General features: G+C 36.8%; 2 protein-coding genes and 1 long non-coding RNA gene across 5 annotated transcripts in view; 2 read left to right on the top strand and 1 right to left on the bottom strand.

Moving 5' to 3' along the window:
• Positions 1 to 3,500, top strand: part of LOC122537330 — a 41,992-nt gene extending 38,492 nt beyond the window's left edge. The window contains exons 2-3 of the mRNA XM_043670417.1: positions 3,242 to 3,433; positions 3,483 to 3,500. Of these exons, the coding sequence (XP_043526352.1) occupies positions 3,242 to 3,433; positions 3,483 to 3,500 (210 nt within the window). The remainder of the gene's footprint in view (positions 1 to 3,241; positions 3,434 to 3,482) is intronic.
• A 1,677-nt stretch (positions 3,501 to 5,177) lies between these two features.
• LOC122537331 lies at positions 5,178 to 16,500 on the bottom strand. 3 transcript variants are annotated; one of them, XM_043670418.1, is made up of 5 exons: positions 16,406 to 16,500; positions 15,120 to 15,865; positions 13,615 to 14,157; positions 10,326 to 13,478; positions 5,178 to 9,580 (listed from the first exon to the last, which is right to left on the bottom strand). In XM_043670418.1, the coding sequence occupies exons 3-5, from the start codon at positions 14,136 to 14,138 to the stop codon at positions 9,481 to 9,483; spliced, it is 3,777 nt and encodes a 1,258-aa protein (XP_043526353.1). In that variant the 5' UTR covers positions 14,139 to 14,157; positions 15,120 to 15,865; positions 16,406 to 16,500; the 3' UTR covers positions 5,178 to 9,480. The 3 variants fall into 3 exon arrangements, with proteins under 3 accessions (XP_043526353.1, XP_043526354.1, XP_043526355.1); XM_043670419.1 differs by having other exon boundaries at positions 15,120 to 15,862; positions 16,406 to 16,494; XM_043670420.1 differs by lacking the exon at positions 15,120 to 15,865 and having other exon boundaries at positions 16,406 to 16,494.
• Positions 16,501 to 17,656: 1,156 nt separating this feature from the next.
• LOC122537338 lies at positions 17,657 to 22,310 on the top strand. The gene is made up of 3 exons (XR_006308604.1): positions 17,657 to 17,894; positions 21,109 to 21,292; positions 22,011 to 22,310. It is a non-coding gene; the product is annotated as an uncharacterized LOC122537338 (long non-coding RNA).
• The last annotated feature ends 134 nt before the right edge of the window (positions 22,311 to 22,444 follow it).

Genomic DNA, 22,444 nt, shown 5'->3' with positions numbered 1-22,444 from the left:
TTTGTAATAATTTAGAATCGCCGAAATAGTTGATTTCTCGTTTTAAATAATTTTTTATTGAAATGTAATAATGTATATACACGTTACTAATGTCTCTAGAAAATTGTTACGCTGAGTACTAGGCAGATTTCATAAAGTTTAGATGTGTGATTTAGTGATTTAGTTTCGAATTTCAAGTTAATTCTTACAATAAATGAGTCGAGGAAAGAATAAACATTAATATAGTAACTAAGGCGGAAGTGAGGCAGTCGATTAGTTACTAAAAGTGTGCAATAAACAACACAAAAGTATATTAATTCTTTAATATAACATATATTGTTATATTATAAATAAATATAAATATAACAATTATTAATTTAATATAATATATACTCTTATATTATGAATATAAATATTAACAATTATAAATATAAATAAGTATAAATGTTAATAATTATATTATAAAAATAACTTAGGGGTGATGTCGCGAGATATCTAATATTAATGTTCCAAGAGGATTTGAACAGAAAGAATCGAAAATTTGGAAATGTCGTTCTCAATAGAAATTTTTCATATTAACGTTTAGACATGACATTTGGAAATGTCGTTGCAATTTCATCTCGCAGTTGGAACAACGGGCGAAGCGGATGCGATTCCTCGGTGTCTCCTCCGTTTGCATCCGTTTCGAGCAAGGTCGAACGATTTCCGTCCACGCGGTGTAAACAGAAAATAACAGAAGCGTCGAAAACCTCGGACGAAGTAGCGTTAACTCACTAACTTTAGGAGTTTGTTATTTCGGTTTTGCTGTTAACTCGCGCAGGCCAACGACAAGAGACATTCGCCAGACCACCGCGGAACGGTCCATCCGCCTTCCCCGTTCTCCCATCCCCGACCGAGTTGCCGACTTTCCGGTCGTGTCCACCCCCTCGCGCTATCCTCGCGCTCGAAAATAACCGGAATTACCGAAAATAACGCAGTATTACCGCACTGCGCGTGACGTAAGATCCTCGTGGCTCTTGTGGATTTCTAATCTATCTGTGCAAGCGATAACTTCGATGCATCGTCGCGTTCCGTTGGAGATGTTTCAATTGTAACGTGTAAGAACGATCGTCACTTTCTTTTACGAACAATTGATTCTCCGTAGAGAGACAGCGAGATTCCCTGGATAAGCAGATTTCACAACACAGATTTATTCGTCGACGTTTCGTATTATTCGTGATTTGGTTACGAACTTTAACGTGTAACGAGTTGGGTTTAGTTTTTTTTGACGATAAATAGTCGAGAGAAAAGAAAGATAGTTAATATAGATAGTAGCTAGGATGAAAGGGAGTAAAGCGAACAGTAACAAAACATATCAATTCTTTGATATAATGTGTGAAAATGTATCAATTCTTTAATATAATTCTTTAAATAAATATAATTGTATTAAATAAAAAATAAATATAAAATTAATATAATTATATTAAATATAATTCTTTAAATATAATTATATTTATAATATAATTCTTTAATTATAATATAATTATATTTATAATATAATTCTTTAAATTAATATAATTATATTTATTTTTCTTTAATTTAATATAATTATATTTACAATATAATCCTTCAAATATAATTATATTTATAATATAATTCTTTAAATATAATTATATTTATAATATAATTCTTTAATTATAATATAATTATATTTTTAATATAATTCTTTAAATTAATATAATTATATTTATTTTTCTTTAATTTAATATAATTATATTTATTTTTCTTTAATTTAATATAATTATATTTACAATATAATTCTTTAAATATAATTATATTAAATATAATTCTTCAAGTTATATTAAAATATTATTCTTTAATATAATTCTTTAAATTGTAATAAATCCTTCAGGACCTTCTAATCAAAACAGTGCCGAATTTTAACAAAATTATATTAACAAAGTCAACAGTATGTGTTGTGCGATCATTTACTGCTTCATACAAAATTGTTTGTCGCGATATTATAATACGTCACAATTATATTTTTATTGACCAATATTTAATGACTATCAACAGAATTTATTTTCATTTATTGTCGATCTTGAACGAACGTGTAAAAAATTCATATAATTACCCATATATATATATTATTAAGAACTATCGAATAATAATTAGAGTAATAACTAATCTTTAATCTTAAATATTATTAAGAACCTTAATCACCCAACAATTGACATTCGCAGAATCAATTGCCACTCTGAGATATTCCCCGCTACTCTACTCGTGCCCGAGGAAACACGAAACGCGATTTCGATCGAGGCAAATCCGATCCCTTGACAAAGGGACGACCACTTGTATCGCGTCGCGATCGCGCGAGTTCGGCCATTTTGCCGAGACACGTCAATGGGAATAATCGCGTGGAATTCGTGTCGTCTGCGCGACGATCAAAAGCTCTTCACGTACCACGGTGAACGAAACACACCGGTGGCTCCTTTTCATTTCATTCTCGCCTGCCGTCTCGTCCCGGGCTCCTTTATAAGAACACGTACAATGGACCACACGCATACCGGCGACCCCCGAAGCGGAGTGCGCTTCTTACGGGGTCACGAGCATACGTCATCCGTCTTGGGGAGGTTTCACATTCACTCGGTGACACTAATGCTCTCCACTCTGTTGCAACAGAGGCTTTATCTCACCGAACGTGCGCGACACGTTCTTTTTTTTTTTTTTTTTATTCTTCTCGGTTGTAACTGCTCTCGATGACAGTCAAACGGTCCAACTCCGTCGAAGAGGCAGTTTTTTTTTTCGAAGGTTCTCCTTCCATTGTCCGAAAGAGTTCGATAAAGTCGAGTGACATCCTTGGCCCCTATCTTGATAAGGCGATAAATCGCCTCGTAAAACTGTAAATAAAATTGAGGATAGTTGGCTCTGAATTGTATCTCCTTCTCTCTTTTTTTTTCGTTTTTTTTTTTTTGGTGTCGCTTCAGTTTAGTTTTAATAATGGGATTTAGGATGGTCGATGGATCTCTTCGGTTCTGGTGAGATAAATCAGCACGTTTTATCGCTAGAGATATTGATGTTTGCTGGTTTTACGAGGATTGTTCACGATTATGAGGTCTGAATGGTGACACTGTTCATCAAGTGGGTTTATCAAGATTTGGAAACTGACAAAAATATTGACGTGAATTTGGATACGTTCATACGAGTGTTTCTTTCAGTCGAGATTACGAGGAGTTTTACAATATAATTTAATTACATTCGAATGTGTAAATTAATGTTGCAGTGGCCAACGTGGTTCTACCGACCGGATTTCCCTCTCGGCACGTCGCTACCTGCCAGCCACGTTTCGAACGCCAGCAGTGTTCCCACTTCGTCGCCTTTGTGCTCCAGAAGTCACTCGCAACCGGAAGCGCCTAAGGCTCCTGATTTTCTCGATGGCAGCAAAATTCACGGGCAAACTCCGACGATATGCACGGTAAGACGAAACACAGACTCTTCTGCAATACATTTCTTCATACTCGTAGACACAAATAATTTTATAAATTCACTATTTATTATCTCTGAGATCGTTTTTGGAAAGTGCATGATGTGCACTTTTGTATGTCGCAAATTTATTAATAAGAAAATAAAAATTAAATTCTTATAATTCAAAATTATATGTCAAATTAATATTTAATAAATTCAATATTTATTTTCTCTAAAATCTTTGTCATTTTTTGAAGAAAGTAGTTACTATGTCTTTTATATATATTTATGTATTAAAATTAAAATTTGTTTTATATATATTTGTATATCAAAGTTAAAATTTATTTTGTATATATTTATATATCAAAGTTAAAATTTATTTTGTATATATTTATATATCAAAGTTGAAATTTATTTTATATATATTTATATGTTAAAGTTAAAATTTATTTGGTATATATTTATACCAAAGTTGAAATTTCATACCAAAGTTGAAATTTATTTTATATATATTTATATATTAAAGTTAAAATTTATTTGGTATATATTTATACCAAAGTTGAAATTTCATACCAAATTTTATACCAAAGTTGAAATTTGGTATATATTTATATATCAAAGTTAAAATTTATTTTATATATATTTATACATCAAAGTTAAAATTTATTTTGTATATATTTATATATTAAAGTTAAAATTTATTTGGTATATATTTATACCAAAGTTGAAATTTGGTATATATTTATATCAAAGTTGAAATTTATTTTATATATATTTATATATCAAAATTAAAATTTATTTTATATATATTTACACATTAAAGTTGAAATTTATTTTATATATATTTATATATCAAAGTTAAAATTTATTTTCTATATATCAAAATTGAAATTTATTTTATATATATTTATACATTAAAGTTGAAATTTATTTTATATATATTTATACATTAAAGTTGAAATTTATTTTGTATATATTTATATATTAAAATTAAAATTTATTTTGTATATATTTATATATTATATATCAAAGTTAAAATTTACATTATAAAGCAGTTGGTTAGTAAAGTTAAAGTTTATATTTATAAATCGAAGTTGTGTATATTATATATCAAAGTTAAAATTTATTTGGTATATCAAAGTTAAAATTTATTCTATACATATTTATATATTAAAATTAAAATTTATTTTATATATATTTGTATATTAAAATAAACCGCTACGCGCTTGGCTCCCTCTTTAAATATTCTCCCCAGCGCGCCGGGGATATTTCAAATTAAATATGCGCGAGGTACGTGAATGTCGCGCGCGGGTTGCGCGCACGATCGAGCGGCAAATTAAGTTGTCGAAGAGGTATACCGCGAGCGGATGGATTGAAACGTTGCATTCAGCGCGATCCTGTGATCGATAATAGGCTGCCCATGGCGACCGGGAAGAAGGAGCGAGTGAATCTCGTTACGATGTCGTTATTAAAATTCCACCCGGGACGCTGTCACCTGCGTTGAAATTATCGGCTGATTGATTGCTGGCTGTTTTTTTTTTTTTTTTTTTTTTTTTTTTTTTAAGACACGGGTTCATCTCACTTTCGTAAAATTTCGATGATAAATTTCTCAACTGCAGTTCGAATCGCGCGCTTCGAGTTGCATTGAGATTGCCTAATCGGTTAGGCAAGAGAAGTTTGCCGAAATAAAAGTGGGAAACACTGTCAGTGTCCTCTTTTTCTACGTTTTATCGTTTTTTTTTTTTTTTGTTTTGTTTTCCATTTAGTTGAAAAACAGCTTGGCTTAAAAAAATAATGACTTTCTTTTCTTAGATAAAGTGTCGGAATTGGCTAGCTGTCATCGACGACAATCACAGTGTTTCCTGTTTTCATTGTACAATCGAATGTGCAGAAAGGAACTTTAGTGAACATTCTTCTTTTTTATTGTAATTTTGTATCTTGGACTCTAATTCCTGAGAATATTTTCTTTTCTATGTTCTTAATACTTTTTGACTCTGGTGTCCATTTATTGCTGGAATTTATACTCTAAACTCACAGTGCTTTCTTTATTAAGTATGAAAACCATGTATTAATATATTAATTAAATTATAATAAATAATAAATCTATAAAAAATATATATATATACTTCGATGCAAAGATTGAAAACAATCTAAAAATCTAAAACTTATGTGCAACTTATGTAAACTGGTATTTTTACGAACGAATTTCCATAAAAAGAATGGAAACTAGTCAGAAATTTTATAATATACCATGAATATTTTATAGTATTTTCAAATACGCAGACGTGCACAGAAATCTGCAGTTTAAACTAATTAATAATATTATGCTTTATATCAATTTGAGATGTCTACGGCGTCTGCTGATGCGATACTAGCGCCACGTAAGTTTTAACTAATCAGTAGATAACCTAGTATCTCTTAGATTAATAAAAACAAGGAATTGGGCTCTGTTCTACGTCCCAGTCTCACTTTCCACGAACAAAGAGACGTTTAATTCTACAAAAAATTTTTAACATAACATTCAAAAAAAGAAAAGATAATTTTACAGCTTCGTTAAACTTAGGACTATAGAATTAAATCCTAGACCTCAAATATCAATATAAAAAAAAGAAAAGAAAAGAAAATCTCGAAAAGAAATATCAATAATTTAAAAATTAATTTTCAATAGTTTGAGAGAGTCCAAGACTAAAGGAGTATTCTCCCTTTCTGCACAGAACGACAGATCGTGAAAGTTAGGCGAAACGATCAAGCACGCGTTTCAATTACACTTTAAACGTCTTTCGAACGAATCGACCACGCATATGGTCAGAGAAATAAAAGAAGAAAAGACAAAAAGAAAAAAAAAAAAAAAAAAAAAAAAAAAAAAGAAAAATCGCATAAGCTTAACTCAGCCACTAAAAACGGCTATGTACACTCCTCGTATTACACGATAATAATCTAATCTATACCTAAATAAGGACAACAGAGAAAAAGGAAATTCTCTCTGTTTCTCCCTCTCTCTTTTTCTCTTATTTTCTCTCTATCTCTAAACGGTACTGTCTAGAGCCTTTAGTAACGCATATCACAGTTACAAAAATTCAACATTTCTCGCTACTTGGCAATCATCTTTCCCTTCCCCCCTCCCCTGTCTTTGCAGTATCAAACTAACTTTATACACATGTACACTTTCAATTCCACATGAAAGTATTTGAACGCTTAGAGAGGTCTTTTTTTTGACCATATTGCGCGAGACATTTCAACAAGGTAAAAACAAGATTGAAAAAAGCGTTGGAAATGATTGGAAACACAGAACTACGTTGATTGTCTAATGACTACCTATAGTACAATTTCTAAATTGAATAAACGAATTCTAAAATTGCTCGTACAAAATATTTACGAGTGAAAAATATAAAAATATAATAATTCGATCGATTTTAATACTATCATTAATTGCATTAAACTAATGTTGGTCCTAATTTCTCGATCTGGTATGTTTCAGAGAAAGATTAGTACTGATTTTGATAATTGTGTCTTGTTGTGGTCTTGAAAAAATCCCAAAATGTTCACACATGTATATATATGTGTGTGTGTGTGAATATATATATATATATATATACATGAAAGTTTTCTGCGAAATGTTCAAATACTTTCGTGAATCACTGTATATCTATCAGACTCGAACACTTTCGTCAGTCACGATTGCGTTGTTTTTACATGAGAGCCGTGTGCACATTTAAGGCTAGAACTATATCAGATTGGAGACAGTTTTTGCTCCAAGTGACGGGTGAGCTGGCTTCGAGAGGCAGCGATGCAATTCGAATTGACAGAACGTTTGCTCGCACGGTGTCGTGGAAATTATCTCTTGGAAATTATCCGAGTGCTTTTGGTCGATTGGATCGGAAGCTCTTCACAGCAACAGTCGTCTCTTGTTTAACTTCTTACGCTACTTGTCAACACAGTAGAACTTCATTCATCGAAATATCATATATTAAAATATTGACAATTGCGGATATTCTGACAAAACTGTAAAAATTTCGATGGAGAATTATTGTTATATATAGGGGCATTATAATTTGGACATTTTGTACGTTTATGCATATTGTGCACACTGCATGACATTTTTGCACTTCCAAGCTTTCCATAAATGCACAAAAATCTAATTATCTAATGATACTAGTCGAGTGTCAACTTAAATGTTGTACATAAACTTTTATTAATTTTATATACTTTGGAGAATTCGCTATTTACCTTAATAGCTCCAATCATTTGTCACAATGGGGTTAAGTGGAACTTTCTGAATTTCTAAATACATCAAAATAATATACAATGGAATCCCATTACAATCTTATGAATGTTTAAACAGTTCTACTGTGTTTTTTCAGTTAAAATTCATCCTTTTCAATCCACGATCTTCCTCTCTAAAGTTCAATTATAAAAACATAAACGTTTACGAGTACTTTCACGGTGATACTGTCATAAATATGCATGAAATACCAACCACGCAAGAGTTGCCATTTTTACATGGAATTCATCGGGCTATATATGAAACACGCATAGATCCTCGATGAGTGCTTTTCACTTCCGGTCACGTAGATCTAATTACAGACAGCCATTCACTGGCGGGAAGAGCTTCAGATTCCAATTGACATAATCTAATATAGTGGTCGTCCGATTTTGATGGCCATTTTATTCACTTATGGAGCAACTATAAATGTTTATGCAAATATTTAGTTTTAATGCATTTTTTTTTTAACACGTCTAAATTAAAAAGAAATAATTTTATTTCGATAGACTTTGAATTTAATTTAAGTTGGATAATAATTATTAATCGATGGAGATTCGTTTTAAAATACATCAATTAAATTGTATCTTTAAAAAGTTATTTATGTTTAGCATTGTAAAGTTCTGAATTTCCCATAAATGCATAAACATTCACAGTCTCGTTTACAATATTAGGAAGACTTTCTATAAGAATAAAAATCTCCTTACTATTAATCAAAATGCTGACCGTATTAAAATAGAAGATTCCTCTATTGAAAACGTGGAAGAATACTTTCGTGGCATAAAAAAAAATTGCCCACCATAAATGAACAAAATAGCCAGGGATTCACTGAATTTCCTTAAAACGAGCAATAAATACTTTTTCCTAGAAACAAAAATCTCTTGAGTATTTCAACGCGAAGAATATCAATTACAATAATACTTCGAAAAAAAAAAATTAATTACATTTCCTCTATGAAATGAGAAAAAAAGAATAATTTGCCCATTCAAGAGGTCAGTGTCGATATTTCTTTTACAGAATAAAACAAACCGATACACAACACAAAACATATACACTTTCTCCTCGATGTGAAGCACGTATGTAAGACGAACATGCTCGAAAAAGAAAAAAAAGACACTTACTTTCACCCCCACCTACCCTCCTTGTAAAATACAGTTCACAGTTCGCACGCTAGCCAAACAATAATATTTCGTTTTCTACGACATCTAAAATTTCTGAGACACGGTTCGCTACGGCGACTCGCGGAATTTTCCCTTTCGTTTTCATTCGTAGGAATTTTTGGAATGCAGCCCGCGTGCTCCTCTTCAGCAAGTTACAAACAATAAAGGTAAGAAAGGTATTGATTGATGACCTTTTCTTCTTCAGAAAGTATTTTATAAACCTCAGAGCAGAACCTCGAACAGTTACACATTTCAGATACACTGCGTCTTGTAATTGTAAAACCATTTTGACAGTTCTTGACTTCTTTGCACGTTGCATTACATACTATTCATATTATACACTAATTCGTATCTTTGAAGAATATAATTTAAAACACTCAACATTTTTTTTTTTTTCACCTGGAAAGTGAACATTGTCAAGATTTTACAATGGCCCCATAGTGTTATAAGACGCAGTGCACGGTTCTAAGACAATGTCTTTTTCGAGGAGGACACTTGAACTAATAATTATGCTCGGAGCCCGTAGTCTCTTTTTACGCGTTGTATGGCTATCGTTTATAAATACATATACCTATATCGCTACAGTTATTTTACAATATCTTCAGTAACGGCGAGCTCGCTTATAATGTCTTCTCTTCATTTGACCTGGTCTAACAAGAGGGAAGCCGCTAAATCTACGTTGTATTCAGTCTGCTTCAGAGCACCCTCGCACTGTTGTCGGTCTGCCAAGCCCAATCTGAAATTGCAACAGTCGATTGCGTTATTTCTTTCTTTTTTTCTTCTTTTTTTTTTTTTTGCAGACCTTTCGACCTCGTTGCACAATTAAAAAAAAGATTTCTTTTTTACTGCCAATAACTCAGTGAACTTTCATTAATCCATCTAGGAGCTAAAATTAAAATTTTTCATTATTTTTTTTTCTTTTTTACGAGAGAGGATTAGTTAGAATATAATATTCTCAATTTGTCAGAACGTGAAAGTGAATCAATCCGTCGTATCGTCATTTCCCATGAAATGGATTACGGATGAAATTCAAGGAAGAGAGGCTATACTTGTATCGGAGGTTCGGTTAAAAAAAAAGTGACTGACTTTATTTCCAACTTGCAAGACTCTGGATCACCGACCACAAACTGCAATATAATATTTCAGTTCTTTTGCTCTAGAGCAAACGTATATACATTCACGGGAAGACCATATGATAGGAAACGAAGAAAGGAAAGGATAATAATAATTTTGCAAATTCACCAATCGTTGATTTCTAAAAACTTTGAATATCAAGAGAGAAATTTTGCTAATTTAATCCAACTTACTAATTTATCATAAAATTTAGCCGAAAATCCGAGCCAAACTCCATTCTATAAATCAAATTCAAAAACATTCCTCGAAATTTCGAATCTTGAACGCACCAAATTCCACAATTCCAAATTTCTCCTAAATCTGCGAAACCACTCGTCCAATCTAATTAATCAATCGAACAAACGTACCTGACAAGGGACTCGATCTTCGCCTGTCTGTCTTTCAGTATCTGTTTAGCCGCTTGATTAGTGTCCCAGCCAGTGGCCTGTAACGCTGCGAGTATTTCCTGTTGCGACGCGTCGGCCGCCTCTCTCTGCACCTTCATCACTTTGTTCGCTCGAAATTCGTCGTTAAGGGACATGACCAGCTGTTGAGAGGCGGCGGTCAGTGGTGGGCTGACGCCAGAGGGGTACGCCGACGTGGAGGGGACTAATTGAGTATTAACGACTGTCTCGGTCATCTGAGGAGGCAGACATCTCGTCGAGGAGGATGCTTGCGCCGTCATGGCGCCCTCTTGAGGCTGGTTAGTGTGCGTGAGCTGCAACAGATTGGGGCTGTTGACCAGATTACTGGCTAAATTGGACTTCATTGCGCTCTGTCCCTGTCCCAGCTCGTTCTGAATCGACTTCATCGGACTCCATGTGGCCGGTGGCGGAGGATTGTACACCGGCGGTTGCTTCAGGTGAGGGCTGAAGTCGCACGGATGACCCTGACCGCTAGTATTCCTCGCAGACTGCCCCGAGGAACGAGCCTGGGAACTGGCTGAAGCTCCCTCCAGATAGTGACTATGACTTAGATTGCTGGCCGAATCACCGGCGGGACTGCTCGACGTACTAGCCGCGTAGTAGTTCCTCAAAATATTCTGCTGCACCGTTTTGTTGTACAGCGTGTTGAACTCGTTCTGCGACAGTTGGTCCAGATTCGGTACAGTCTGTTTCAACTCTGCGTACACCTGTTCAGAGAACACGACGTTCGGAGGCTTGGAGGCTACGTTACTGGCGTGTGCTTGGTGAAGATCGTTCTGAATCTGGGTTATTCCGTGGCTACCAGCTGGCAACAAGGGATTCTGAAAGAGGCTGGTTTGGTTGGACGTTGGTAGCGAGTTCTGTGCGTGATTGAACGTTGGCTTGGACACATTGCTAGGAGCTATTTGCAATAGGTTCATATTACTCTGGGCAGTAGCGTAAGCGTTGTGCTGCTGGGCTTGAGACTGCTGCCAGATTTGACCCACCATCTGTTCTGTGCTTGTTTCCAAGCGTTGCTCGAGCTGTGTTCTAGGAGGCTGTTGGATGTTCGTACTCTTCGACGGCCAGGAATTCTGCACCTTGCTGGGTAGACTGGTGTTTCTGTAGTCCATTTGAGGTGACTTTCGCTTGATAGTCTGAGGTGGAGGCCTCAACGCTGGAATCGTGCTCTCCTGTAGTTTGCTCACGGACGAGTAGGGATCGGACAAATCTGGGTTTTGTTGACTGGTGATCATGTTCTTGCTCGCCTCCTTCTCACCCAAATGCTTCTCCAACTCAGCCAAGAAAGCGGAGTCTAATTTTTTCGGGGAGACGTTACAAGAATTGACGTTGATCGTCAGCTCGCTCAGACTTTGGGCCAAGTCGTGGTTCGACTTTGGCTTCGGTGGACTCTCGTTGGGAGCCACGGGTGGCGGAGGAGGCGCGTCAGAGCTCTGAAAATTCCGACTAGAGACATTCACGTACGTCTGCGCGTCGTTCTGCAAATCTTCCGGCCAATTAGACCAATTCGTCATTGGTGGACTAGGTTTGTCAATTTCACTGTAGTGGTTCTGGCTGTACGCGTTGTTCTCTTCCGTGTCCACGTTCACATTCAGGTTAATACTATCGTTCCTACTCTCCTTGCTCAGATTTATGGAATAATGTTTCACGTTCGTGGCGGACTCGGCCGTAAAATAATTTGTACTGTCCTGGCTGCTACCACCAGCGTCCTGGTTCTGCACATTCCCGTACGTCTGCGTTTTGAAATACCGACTGCTCACGTCGGAGGGAACTTGGCTATAGTATCTCGAATGGGGCAACTTCATGAACACAGAGGAAGTATCGAACGGGTCTGAGTAAGCCGGATCGACGTTGCCAGGGAAATTGGCGTAGGTTCGAGGATCCTCGTCTTGCCAGTTTGTCTGGTGTTGCCGCTCCAGATCGTCGATAGGTTCGTCGAGGATGTTGACCACTCGTCGACAGGCAGTATCTGATTGCACCTCGCTCGTATTCACCATCTCCTCCGGGGACAGATCTATCAAACTGCCTTCCTGGCTACCACCTGGGACAGAGGTGTTGGTCGTCTTTACGGGGCTAGCCCCAACGTCGTTCTGCAGTTTCGTGTAATTGAATTGTTTTCGCGATCTCGGTGTGCCGCAATATTTATCCTTGACGAGATTGTCGGATGGTACAGTAACTCCCACGACATCGGGTGGTTCCATTGGATTTCGAAGGTACACGTCGTCGATGTAAATGGGACTGCCCCAACTTTTGCCGAAAGGTGCACCATGGCCAGTATGGATGAAGGAGTTCTCTAGTGGCTTGCTGATGTCTTCTGGCTGTTTTCGCCTCATAGGATCTACAAAGCAGCGAGGAAAGAGTCCGATTTGGAAAGTTCGTTGGTTCTGACCCTTCCACCAATAGTTTTCTGGCCGGCCATCTAGAATAACTATCTGATCGCCCTGTTCTATAGTCATTTTCCCAGCCATTGTGAAGTGGCTGACGGCTTTCATTACGGCTGGGACCATCCCTGTGAGAGACGACCTCAAAAAGGCGAAGGTTGGCCTCTCCGTAGGTTCTCGAGCCCAGCAACGAAGCATCAATTGGTACATATCTGGCGGGGTTGCCTCAGGCTCGTGCAGTCGTTCCCCATCCTTGTCTATCTTTCGAAGAATTTCTGATCCCTTCAAACCCACCCACGGCTCTTCACCGAACGTCAACATTTCCCATAACGTTACACCGAACATCCACACGTCGGACGCGTGACTAAATTGACGCGCTTTCAAAGATTCCGGAGCACACCAGGGGAACGGCACTTTCTTGTGTTCTGTCATCACGTAACAGTCCTCCTGCTGCGGCAGCGCACGCATTAGGCCGAAATCACCGATTTTCACTTTGTCCACTGAACTCAGGAGAACGTTTCTGCAAGCTAGGTCACGGTGCAGGAAACGTTTCGCTTCCAAGTACGCCATTCCAGTTGCCACTTGTAGAGCGTAGTTGCACAAGGTTAATACTGAAATTTGGCTGCACTGTTTACGCAGATAGTCGAGCAGCGCTCCGAGAGGGGCCAGTTCCGTCACCATCATCATCGGTTGCGACAATACTACCCCGTACAACCTGTAAGAAAACGATTCGTTAAATTATAATTGTCAAATTAACTTAGCTCACCGATAGACTGCGATTAATTTAAAATGTGAAATTTCTTTAAGTTTGCTTAAATATCCGTAGTTTTTTTTTTTCTTAAAACGCATACCTAATGAGATTGTGATGATCCAACGTGTGCATTGCCTGGACTTCAGCCACAAAATCCTCAATAACGCTCGGCTGTGTCAGCGCATCGGCTTTTAAAACTTTCACAGCAACTGGCAATACTCTACCGGAGGGAGAAGTCCATTTTCCACGTCTCACCACACCGAAACTACCATCACCCAATTTAACAGACAGTGACACATCCTTATCCTGAATGAGACACGTTAGCACCGAGGAACCCTCAACAGGCTGAGAGGATCTCTTATTGCTTTTCGTACTACCGCCAGGCCTAATCTTTGTCATCAAGCTTTTCTTCCATTGAGTATTCCTCTTTTTCTTCACTGCATCCAACAATCTTCTGATACCTGGCTTTCCCAAACCTATCTTTTCAAGATCCTCCGGCTGTACGTAATCAAAGTGATGTAACCTGGTGACTTGTAGGTCATCCCTTATCCTGGTGAAGAACTGTGAGAGTTGCACATCGTGCAGCAATTCTTGCAGCCATTCCGTGCCCTCATCCTCTGCCATGTTCAATTATTCTAATATCCTGAAAGATGAACACGTTATTGCGTTTGTCAACGTTAACAATAAAAAGTAAGTGAAATTGAATTGTAAAGGTGGACGATGGGAAGAAAGGAAAAAAACACATGGTGCAAGGAGACAATTTATTTATTCAGAAATTACAATGTTACAGGGGCAAGAAAAGAATTATGTGTACATACTCGGCGCTGTTAAATTGGTTCTGTTTTTATTTGCTCGCAGTGCGTATACATGAGACAATTAATATCGCAGGATTATACGTAGGCGTATAGAATAATACAAATATAGTATTTATCATTCATTTCTGTCCCCCCTCGAACAGGAAATGAGATAATGTTTAACTGCTAGAAGAGAAGAATTGCCGGCACATGCCATGCCATGCGTTGCTTTATGCGTGCAAAAAAAACATCCGACATGGATACATATAGTGTGGATCGCAACACACACACACATGAATCAGTTGCTTTAACGATCGTACTTGATGTACGATAGAAAAGAATTTCAATGATGCGTGCTTGGTATTCTCTACCTGGCTGACTATTTTTAATAATAATTCAAGGCTGGACGAAAGGCCAACAAAATAAGAACGCCAGAGACCTCTCGCACGATTACTCATTAACTAATTGATAAGTTATAGATTTCGGATTAGTCAGCTGGTATTCGGAGAATATTGTTGCCAACAAACTCGTTACTGTTCTTTGCAAGAACATTTTCAGAACGGGGCATTTTCGTAAAATTTCGTGCGATTAATTTCGAAAAATAAAAAATAAAAAGAACGAGAAAAGCGATCTACAACCAATTTGAACGGAAAGGAGGACCACCGTGCGCGTCAGTTAGACACAACGCAGCACATGTTAAATCCCCCTCCATCGCTCTCCTTCCGAAAAAGAAAATGAAAACAAAAAGAGAGGAACGAAAAAGAAATGAGAAGAGCGGTGGGATCCTAACGAAGGTAAGATCATCGATTACCTTTCGACGGTGGGAAACAGTTTGGAGAGCAGTTACGTTTCCATTCCGTGAGCGCGCATGTTCCTCGGGGACGCGGTTTCTGTTTACGGTCACTCGTCGCACGAGCAACGCGAAGAAATCCTATCTGAAATTGGACAGCGGCGAAATTCGAGCGGAATCATCGCCGCTCGAGCAGCCTCGGCATTTCCCTCCCTCTCTGTCACTCTTTCACTGTCTTCTTCTCCGTCTCTCGCACGACCCAGGGCTGTGTAGTGTGTTTGCACCGCGAACGAAAACGCACACGAAACGAGACGCACGCACGCACGCACGAGGTGGAAGGCGGTCAGAAAGCGGCGAGGAGCTCGCGACAACGCTCGCCTCGTCGGAATTCCGATTGCACGTACAAGTCCAGCAGACTTTCACCGTACGAATTTCTCACGCGACGCATTGTTACGCGCCCGACCGATTCCGCACGGTTTTAACCTTAAAAACGTGCGCGCGCGAGGCTCTCGCGGCTCGGACCGAGGCGACTTTCAAACGGTAGGACGTGCAGACGTATCTCAGCTCACGCTGCGCGTCGTGTGCATCGTACGATCCTCTTATTTCATGGCTCTTTCGTACTGGAATTCGCGTTCGAACGCGAGGGAACGAACAACCTAACCACCCGACAAAACACAGGTCCGCCTACTGCCATGGAGCGTGCAAGCGCGCGACTGAGCGCTCGTCCGCAAGATGGCGCCACGTTGCACGTTGCAGAAGTCAACCTACTGGAATGTTTGACGTTTTAATTTGAGGAATCGCGAGAAATTCCGCGCGTGATTTTCATCTGCGGAGGTAGTAGAAAAGTGAACGATAGCGTGAAAATTTTTTGGCGTGCAATTTATGGGTTATTTTGAGAGATGAAGGAAAGTTACTAGATGGGACAGCATGCCGTGCTAGGGACAACGAAGGGCGCGCGAATGTTTGAACTCGTGCGTTGATCGTAGGATAGTCCGTTGTTTAAAAATTTGTTCTTTCGTTTATAGGGAGTGTTATTTTAAAATTATCGCTCGATTAGGAGAAAATGGGAACAAGGCACTTTTCTGTAATAAAAAAAGCACGAGATTTTAAGGAAAATGTGTATAGATTAAATTTTAATTTTATTGAAAAGTGAAAATTATAATATGAAAAATATTAAGATATAGTACAAATTCTGTATGAACATGTGGCTTGTAATTACGTTATCATCAGCAAATAATGAATGCAAATTATGTTGTTACAATGCATAAATGTACAATTAGATTATTATTATTCACTTTGAAGCTTACCTCGGTTAATTTCAATAATTTAACAGCAATCAACGATTATTGGTGTTTTAACATCAAGTGCGATTGGATGACTGTTTCCTTGTTGGACTTTAATATGAAGCTATTTTATCAAGAATTACTTGGAAATGGAAACGCCGATAGAGATAACGAAATTATCAATAATAAAATGTGCAAAAGTATTCCGACCAATATCAATTTTATGAAATAAATGGAACTAAATAGTAGGAGTAGGAATATGATGCTTCCTTGTCTTAATTTGTGACATAAAACTTCATTCATTTTTTCAGTCACTGTACGCATAAAATTATGCAACATTACACGCAAAATTATATAGTAATGCAACATGTGAAACATGGAGATACAAAAACACACGCGATAAATATTTGTTCAAACAATATTATCGGAGGGGCGTAAGCAGAAAGGGTCAAGGGAAGGGGATAGCATCTAACATAAGCCGCACCTTTGATCCGAAGATCCGGTGTATGGGCCCCTGAATGGCAACGACGATAATTAGCAACGTTGATAATTGTCGTTATTGTGCCACCCACATTGGTCGTGTTGTTACAAATGAGCCGCTCTTTAACCCGCATTTTAACCATCGAGTCGACGAGTCGTCCGCCTTTTGCGTATACACTATAATGAATTCGTAGCGCGTCCCGATGTAGTTGCGTCACTCGTGTTCAATAATTCAAAAACTCGGTTGCAAATTCGTTCCACCGTTTAACAAACGTCTCGACGTGTTGAACGTGAGATGAAATCTCGCATCTCGTTATTATGCCCGCGTCTTTTGTATGTTGACCTAACCTTATTCCGATCTTAGCTTATTGTAATACCTTGAAACCTTGTCATAACACTTGATGGCATTGTTAAGTAGCTGAATTATGTATGTATGTATATTATTCGGCTTATTTTTGACGTACTTTTGTACGATAACGGGATAATACGTGAAAGCTGATAGCAAAGTAACTTATTTTGTTGCAATTTTATTAAATGAAAAAATATTTTTTTTTAATTTGGATATTAACGTCGACATCGTGAGAATTTAAAGAATAATTTTTAGAAAACGTTGTAATTGTATTATTGCCGAAATTGAAGTTAACAGAATATTGTAAATATGATAGATATTAAATCGAAGGATATATATTCCATATATTTAAAATATATTAAATTTTAATGAATCTGTGTATTGTGTGTCGGAAGCAGAATATCAAATCGAAATGAATATTTCGCTTTTTCATGATAAAATTCGATGAGAATACTTTTAATGGATTTAACGCACGGCTATTGAATTATAAATTCTTTGGAAATTATTGGCTCGCGTACGTGGCTCCTCAAGATTACGATAATGACGTGAATTCACAATGACGGCGCATGCTTGATATCGACTTGTAGCAGCAACAGCTTCGTAAAACGCAGTCACAGCCGCAGCAGCAACAGCAACAGAGAATGACCATATAAATGGAGAGGGAAATAGAAAACAGTCTCGCTGGTAAGGGAATCTCAAGAAGATTCTTTCAACCACTCTTCAAATTTTTCTGAAACCCGCCTGTAAATACAATTCTTATTTCATCTCAATTATAATTCCCAACCCCTTCACCCAAACACGAGCGAAACACTAAATTAATTATTTTTGTCCACAACTCTTGATTTTAATTGGTTTCGACATTACAATAATACAAATTGCAATATTTTCGATAATAAAACATTCAATCTTTTTCGTTATTTCATTATTTTTAAGCCTTTTCATACAAATGGATTTATTAATAATTCACAGTTCGCTGTTTTCAATCCTCAGCTGCATGATTTTTTAAAAAGTGAGAAATTTTGGCACCTGCAATTCACATGTGATAAGATTGCTACAACTTACTTGGTTTTTAATTTCTAATTTCTGCCTGTACTTTTCAATCTCCAATTATCGATCTTTAAAAAATCTGTCATCTTAATTTTCAATTTTTCCTCAATTCAATGTTTTTAAGTTTCCGAATTCAAAGAGCAGTCACAGATAAGTTTTCCAAGATTGAATAATCAATATTTCCTAGTCATCCAGCGTTGATTTCAAAAGCATTCGCCAAAACCAGAAGAAGAATATGTCAAATTCACGCTCCCAGTGTCATAATCAACGCCAGACACCATAAAGCTTCCACGCCCCAATTAGCACTTTCCCTCTAAACGATTTCATTAAGACCCTACCGCAAATCTACAAATATGTCCCCGACAAATAAAAATTCCAAGCGTCCCCAAAGTCCTCGAAAAAAATTCTTACGCTATTTCGGGATCTTGAGTGAACATATATGTTTTTTGAAAACGCTCGCAAAACGTGACACGTCCGTAATAAAAGAAGAAAAATAGAAAAGGTGCGCCGTCGATTCGCGCAGTCGCGCCGAAATTCCATCGCCAGTCCAGCATTGACCGTCGTCCGTGTTCGTATTTTTTTTTTTGCTGTTTTCCACGTGGAAAAATACCTCCGGAAAAAAAAGTAATTTGTTTTAAAAAAGAAAGAAAGGAGCAAAAATGTCGAAACGACGACTTCGTCGATAAAAAAGGAAACTTCAAACTCCATCTAGAATTGTTTCACAAAAAAAAAAAAGAAATGATGAAACATGTACTAAATACAACACATTGAAAAATATTCTACTAGAATATTATATAAAAGAAAAAAATATATTAAAATACTACAAATGCCACAGTGTAAAATACTGTAATGAAATACCAATTCTAATCGAATGTAAAAATGGTACTAGATAAAAGTGCCAAAAAAATCATATTGAATACTGCCTTGGAAAGTGATACACGTTGAAATTATAAACCAGCAAAACAAAAATGTTTGTGTTGATTAAAATGAAATCACCAAGATGAAATAAACTCGAGAGTGTAAAATAAATAAAGATAATTTTACTTCACCGCGATGCAACAGTGATGGTATTTATTGGTTTTTACGCGTTAGGGCTCGATTGTTTCGAGGGCTGTAAATTAAATCGTTTGTTTTGGTGTTTTTTAATGGATGTTGAAGTGAAAGTGGATGTTTGGACAGCGCATTGAATTCGCCACGTGGCTCGATGCATCCGTGATATCGTGTAAACAATTGAAGATGCTCGAGAGGGTGGCACTCGGCATGCCACCCTTCCGCTCTGCCGCATGAATTTTACAGTGGAGGAATTTCAGGACGTTTCCGAGGTAACTACTTGATGTACATACTTACGTACGTGTATACACGCGGAGAATAGTTGAGAGATTAAATTGTCGTCAGGAAGCAACTCTCTTTGGTACTATCAGTAGTGATAAGTTCGAGACTTTTATTTAAATTTCTTGATGGTAATTGATGATAATAATTATATAACATAACGTTTAATGATAATAATGCTGTGTAATTATGTGTATTACATAATATTATACTGATGATAATTGACTGACAATTTCGATTCATTAATAATTCGAGAAAACAATTCCCTTGTGATTCAATATTAATTAAGGCTAATATGAAATTCGATTGACTATTTTATAGTAATCTCCGTTGGGACAGAATTGTAGGAAAAAGACATTTTGAAATTTTTCCAAGTTCTGCCGTTTCTTATTAACAGAGAAAGATTATTTTAAACGTTTAATACACTGAATTTGTTCGGCGAATTTAATAAAATTGCATTAACGTGACAATTAGTTAGAGACTTATTGGTTCGTAAAAAATATAAACTTGGAGCAAAATATCGCGGCTCGATTGCTTAACCAATTGCACAATCCCGCCGCGATTTTATGGGCGCAAAGTGCACTGCAAATATTCATCAATAACGCAGTAAGCCTGATCAACCGCTTGTTGCATGCATCTCGAGCAAGCAAGTGGCTTTGAACGCCATTTCCCCGAAGAATAACGTTGGATAAACGCCGAAAATTTTTCGATAAAAATTCATCCCGCGAGAGATTTACCGTAGTTTACTCTAAAATTTATCAGTCGAGTTTACAAATAAATTATGTGCAAAAATTATTGACAGGAAATCTGATAGAGATATTTATATAAATTTGTCGAACGTGTCCTGAAAAATTTTCACCTAAAGAAAATTATTGTTTAAGAATGCTGAATAAATAATTACTGTGTGTAAAAATTATTGATATATCAAATCTTGATATATATCAAAGTATAAAAATGATTGGAAAAGCTTTTAAGTGCCAAAAATTTTAAACGAAATCGTCAACAGTATCTTTAGTAGATATATTTACGCATAGCGTGTTGATACATACAGCGAAGCAATTAAAAATTATGCAACTTTTCGCTCTGAAAATTTCTTAAATATTTCGAAAAATATTTTTTTTTTTTTTGATATTGGAAACGAAGAACGACGAGAGGAAATAAAGAAGAGAAAGAAAACACTGACTCTGCGAGATTTGATACAGTTTCAACTCTTACGCCGTGCTAAAATAACCATACTTCGTATCACATAAATTGATATAAACTAGATTTATTAATAGAAAAACGGAGACATCGATCGATGCTGAAACTGCACAAACGGCAATCTCCATTTTACAACAAACTTCAAATTAATTATTCATACGTTCATAATCACTCTTCCTGATATCCTCGGGCAACTCGATCAAAATTTCCCTCTGTACAACAACTACCGTCATCAAAAAAAACAACTGTGATCATCTAAAATCAAAGTGAAATTTAAATAGAAATTTCTACTTTTATCAATAGATCTGTTTCTCGTTTGCAGGCTGTGGTGTCAGAGAGTGAGCATCGTTTTTTTATAAGGAACCAAGGAAAATTGGCAACGCGAAAATGTCCCGGACAATGGCGAGGGAAGGCGGGTGGAACGTCGAGGAGGGTGAATTTGTGGAGCAAGCGAACGACGATGTCGATGTACGCACCACTCTGATCAACGAACCGTGTCACCCCAGGTAAAACAGCTGCAGATACTTGAGAAACATTGATCGACGATTATTTGAACATTGAATGAGGAATGAGCGCTATTTTATCGGCACTGTACAACAAGATCTGACAAATTAGATTTATCATTTAGTTGAATTAGATTTATTACTATTGCCGGATTATTCAGTGTGTATGAATTACTATTATTATCATTATTATTATATTTAAGAAGTCTTCATTTGTTATTTCATTATTTTGTTAGAAATTTGTTTAATTACACTCTGATAATTGCTAGGTGTAATGTAATCTAAATGTAAATGAAACGTACACGTCTGTACCTCGAGTGCATGCTAATAAATTAAATTAATAAAAACCATCGTTCACGAATCCAATTAATCACAGACCACCGATTATTCAATATCAGGAGCGAGGTGATTGGAAAAGTCGAAAATTGAAAACACTCTATAGTTCGACCACTTCTTGAATTTTAGAGACTGCACTGTTTGAAATTCTCCAGATTTTGAATATTGTACGATCAAGAAAAAATCTCGAAAATTCTATGACTACGGGATCTTTGTAAATTTCAAAAGTTCTGTGAGCTTCTCGAAAGAAAGAAAAAAAAAAAAAAAAAAAAAATAGAATAACAAATCGCTTTATCATCTCCCAATCTGACCCAATAATTAATCGCCCAATAAAACCGCTGAAAATCGAGCAAGAAGATGACAATTACCTCTGCGAATTTCGTAGAAGTGGCGATGGTCTGCCGAGGATCCCCACCTCAGTCGTCTGACTCTCGTTGTAAACAAAATCGAGGGTTGAGGGTGAACAGGAGTGGAATCGAGTGGAGGGGGCAGATACAACGGAGGTGGTGCGAGAGTGCTAGGTGTCGGTGGTACTACTCGTCAGTAGCACGGCGGTCACAGATCCTTTCGGAACAGAAAAGCTGCCTGACCTCAACCAAACTGCACCTCATCCACCGCTGCGCTCCAACACCTTAACAATGGACTATCAATTAACTACCAACATCTTCGTCTCTCAGAGCCAATAGAAAAAGAAAGAAAGAGAACAAAATAAAAAGAATCATCGTCATTTAAAATCTTCTTCTTCCTCTTCTTCTTCTTCGTCATCGTCATCGCTAGTTGATCGAAGAGAGAAGAAAAGAAAAAAAAAAAAAAAAAAAA

This window comes from Frieseomelitta varia, unplaced genomic scaffold, assembly GCF_011392965.1.
Source record: "Frieseomelitta varia isolate USP_RPSP 00005682 unplaced genomic scaffold, Fvar_1.2 scaffold_903, whole genome shotgun sequence".
Lineage (NCBI taxonomy): Eukaryota > Metazoa > Arthropoda > Insecta > Hymenoptera > Apidae > Frieseomelitta > Frieseomelitta varia.
This window is presented reverse-complemented; position numbering and strand designations above follow the sequence as displayed.

Excerpts from the sequence above, each read along its gene's own strand:
- LOC122537331 (XM_043670418.1), bottom strand. The coding sequence starts at position 14,138 with ATGGCAGAGGATGAGGGCACGGAATGGCTGCAAGAATTGCTGCACGAT. Across the intron at positions 13,479-13,614 it reads GATCATCACAATCTCATTAG|GTTGTACGGGGTAGTATTGT; the intron begins GTATGCGTTTTA and ends GTTTTCTTACAG. Across the intron at positions 9,581-10,325 it reads AAGATCGAGTCCCTTGTCAG|ATTGGGCTTGGCAGACCGAC; the intron begins GTACGTTTGTTC and ends TTGCAATTTCAG.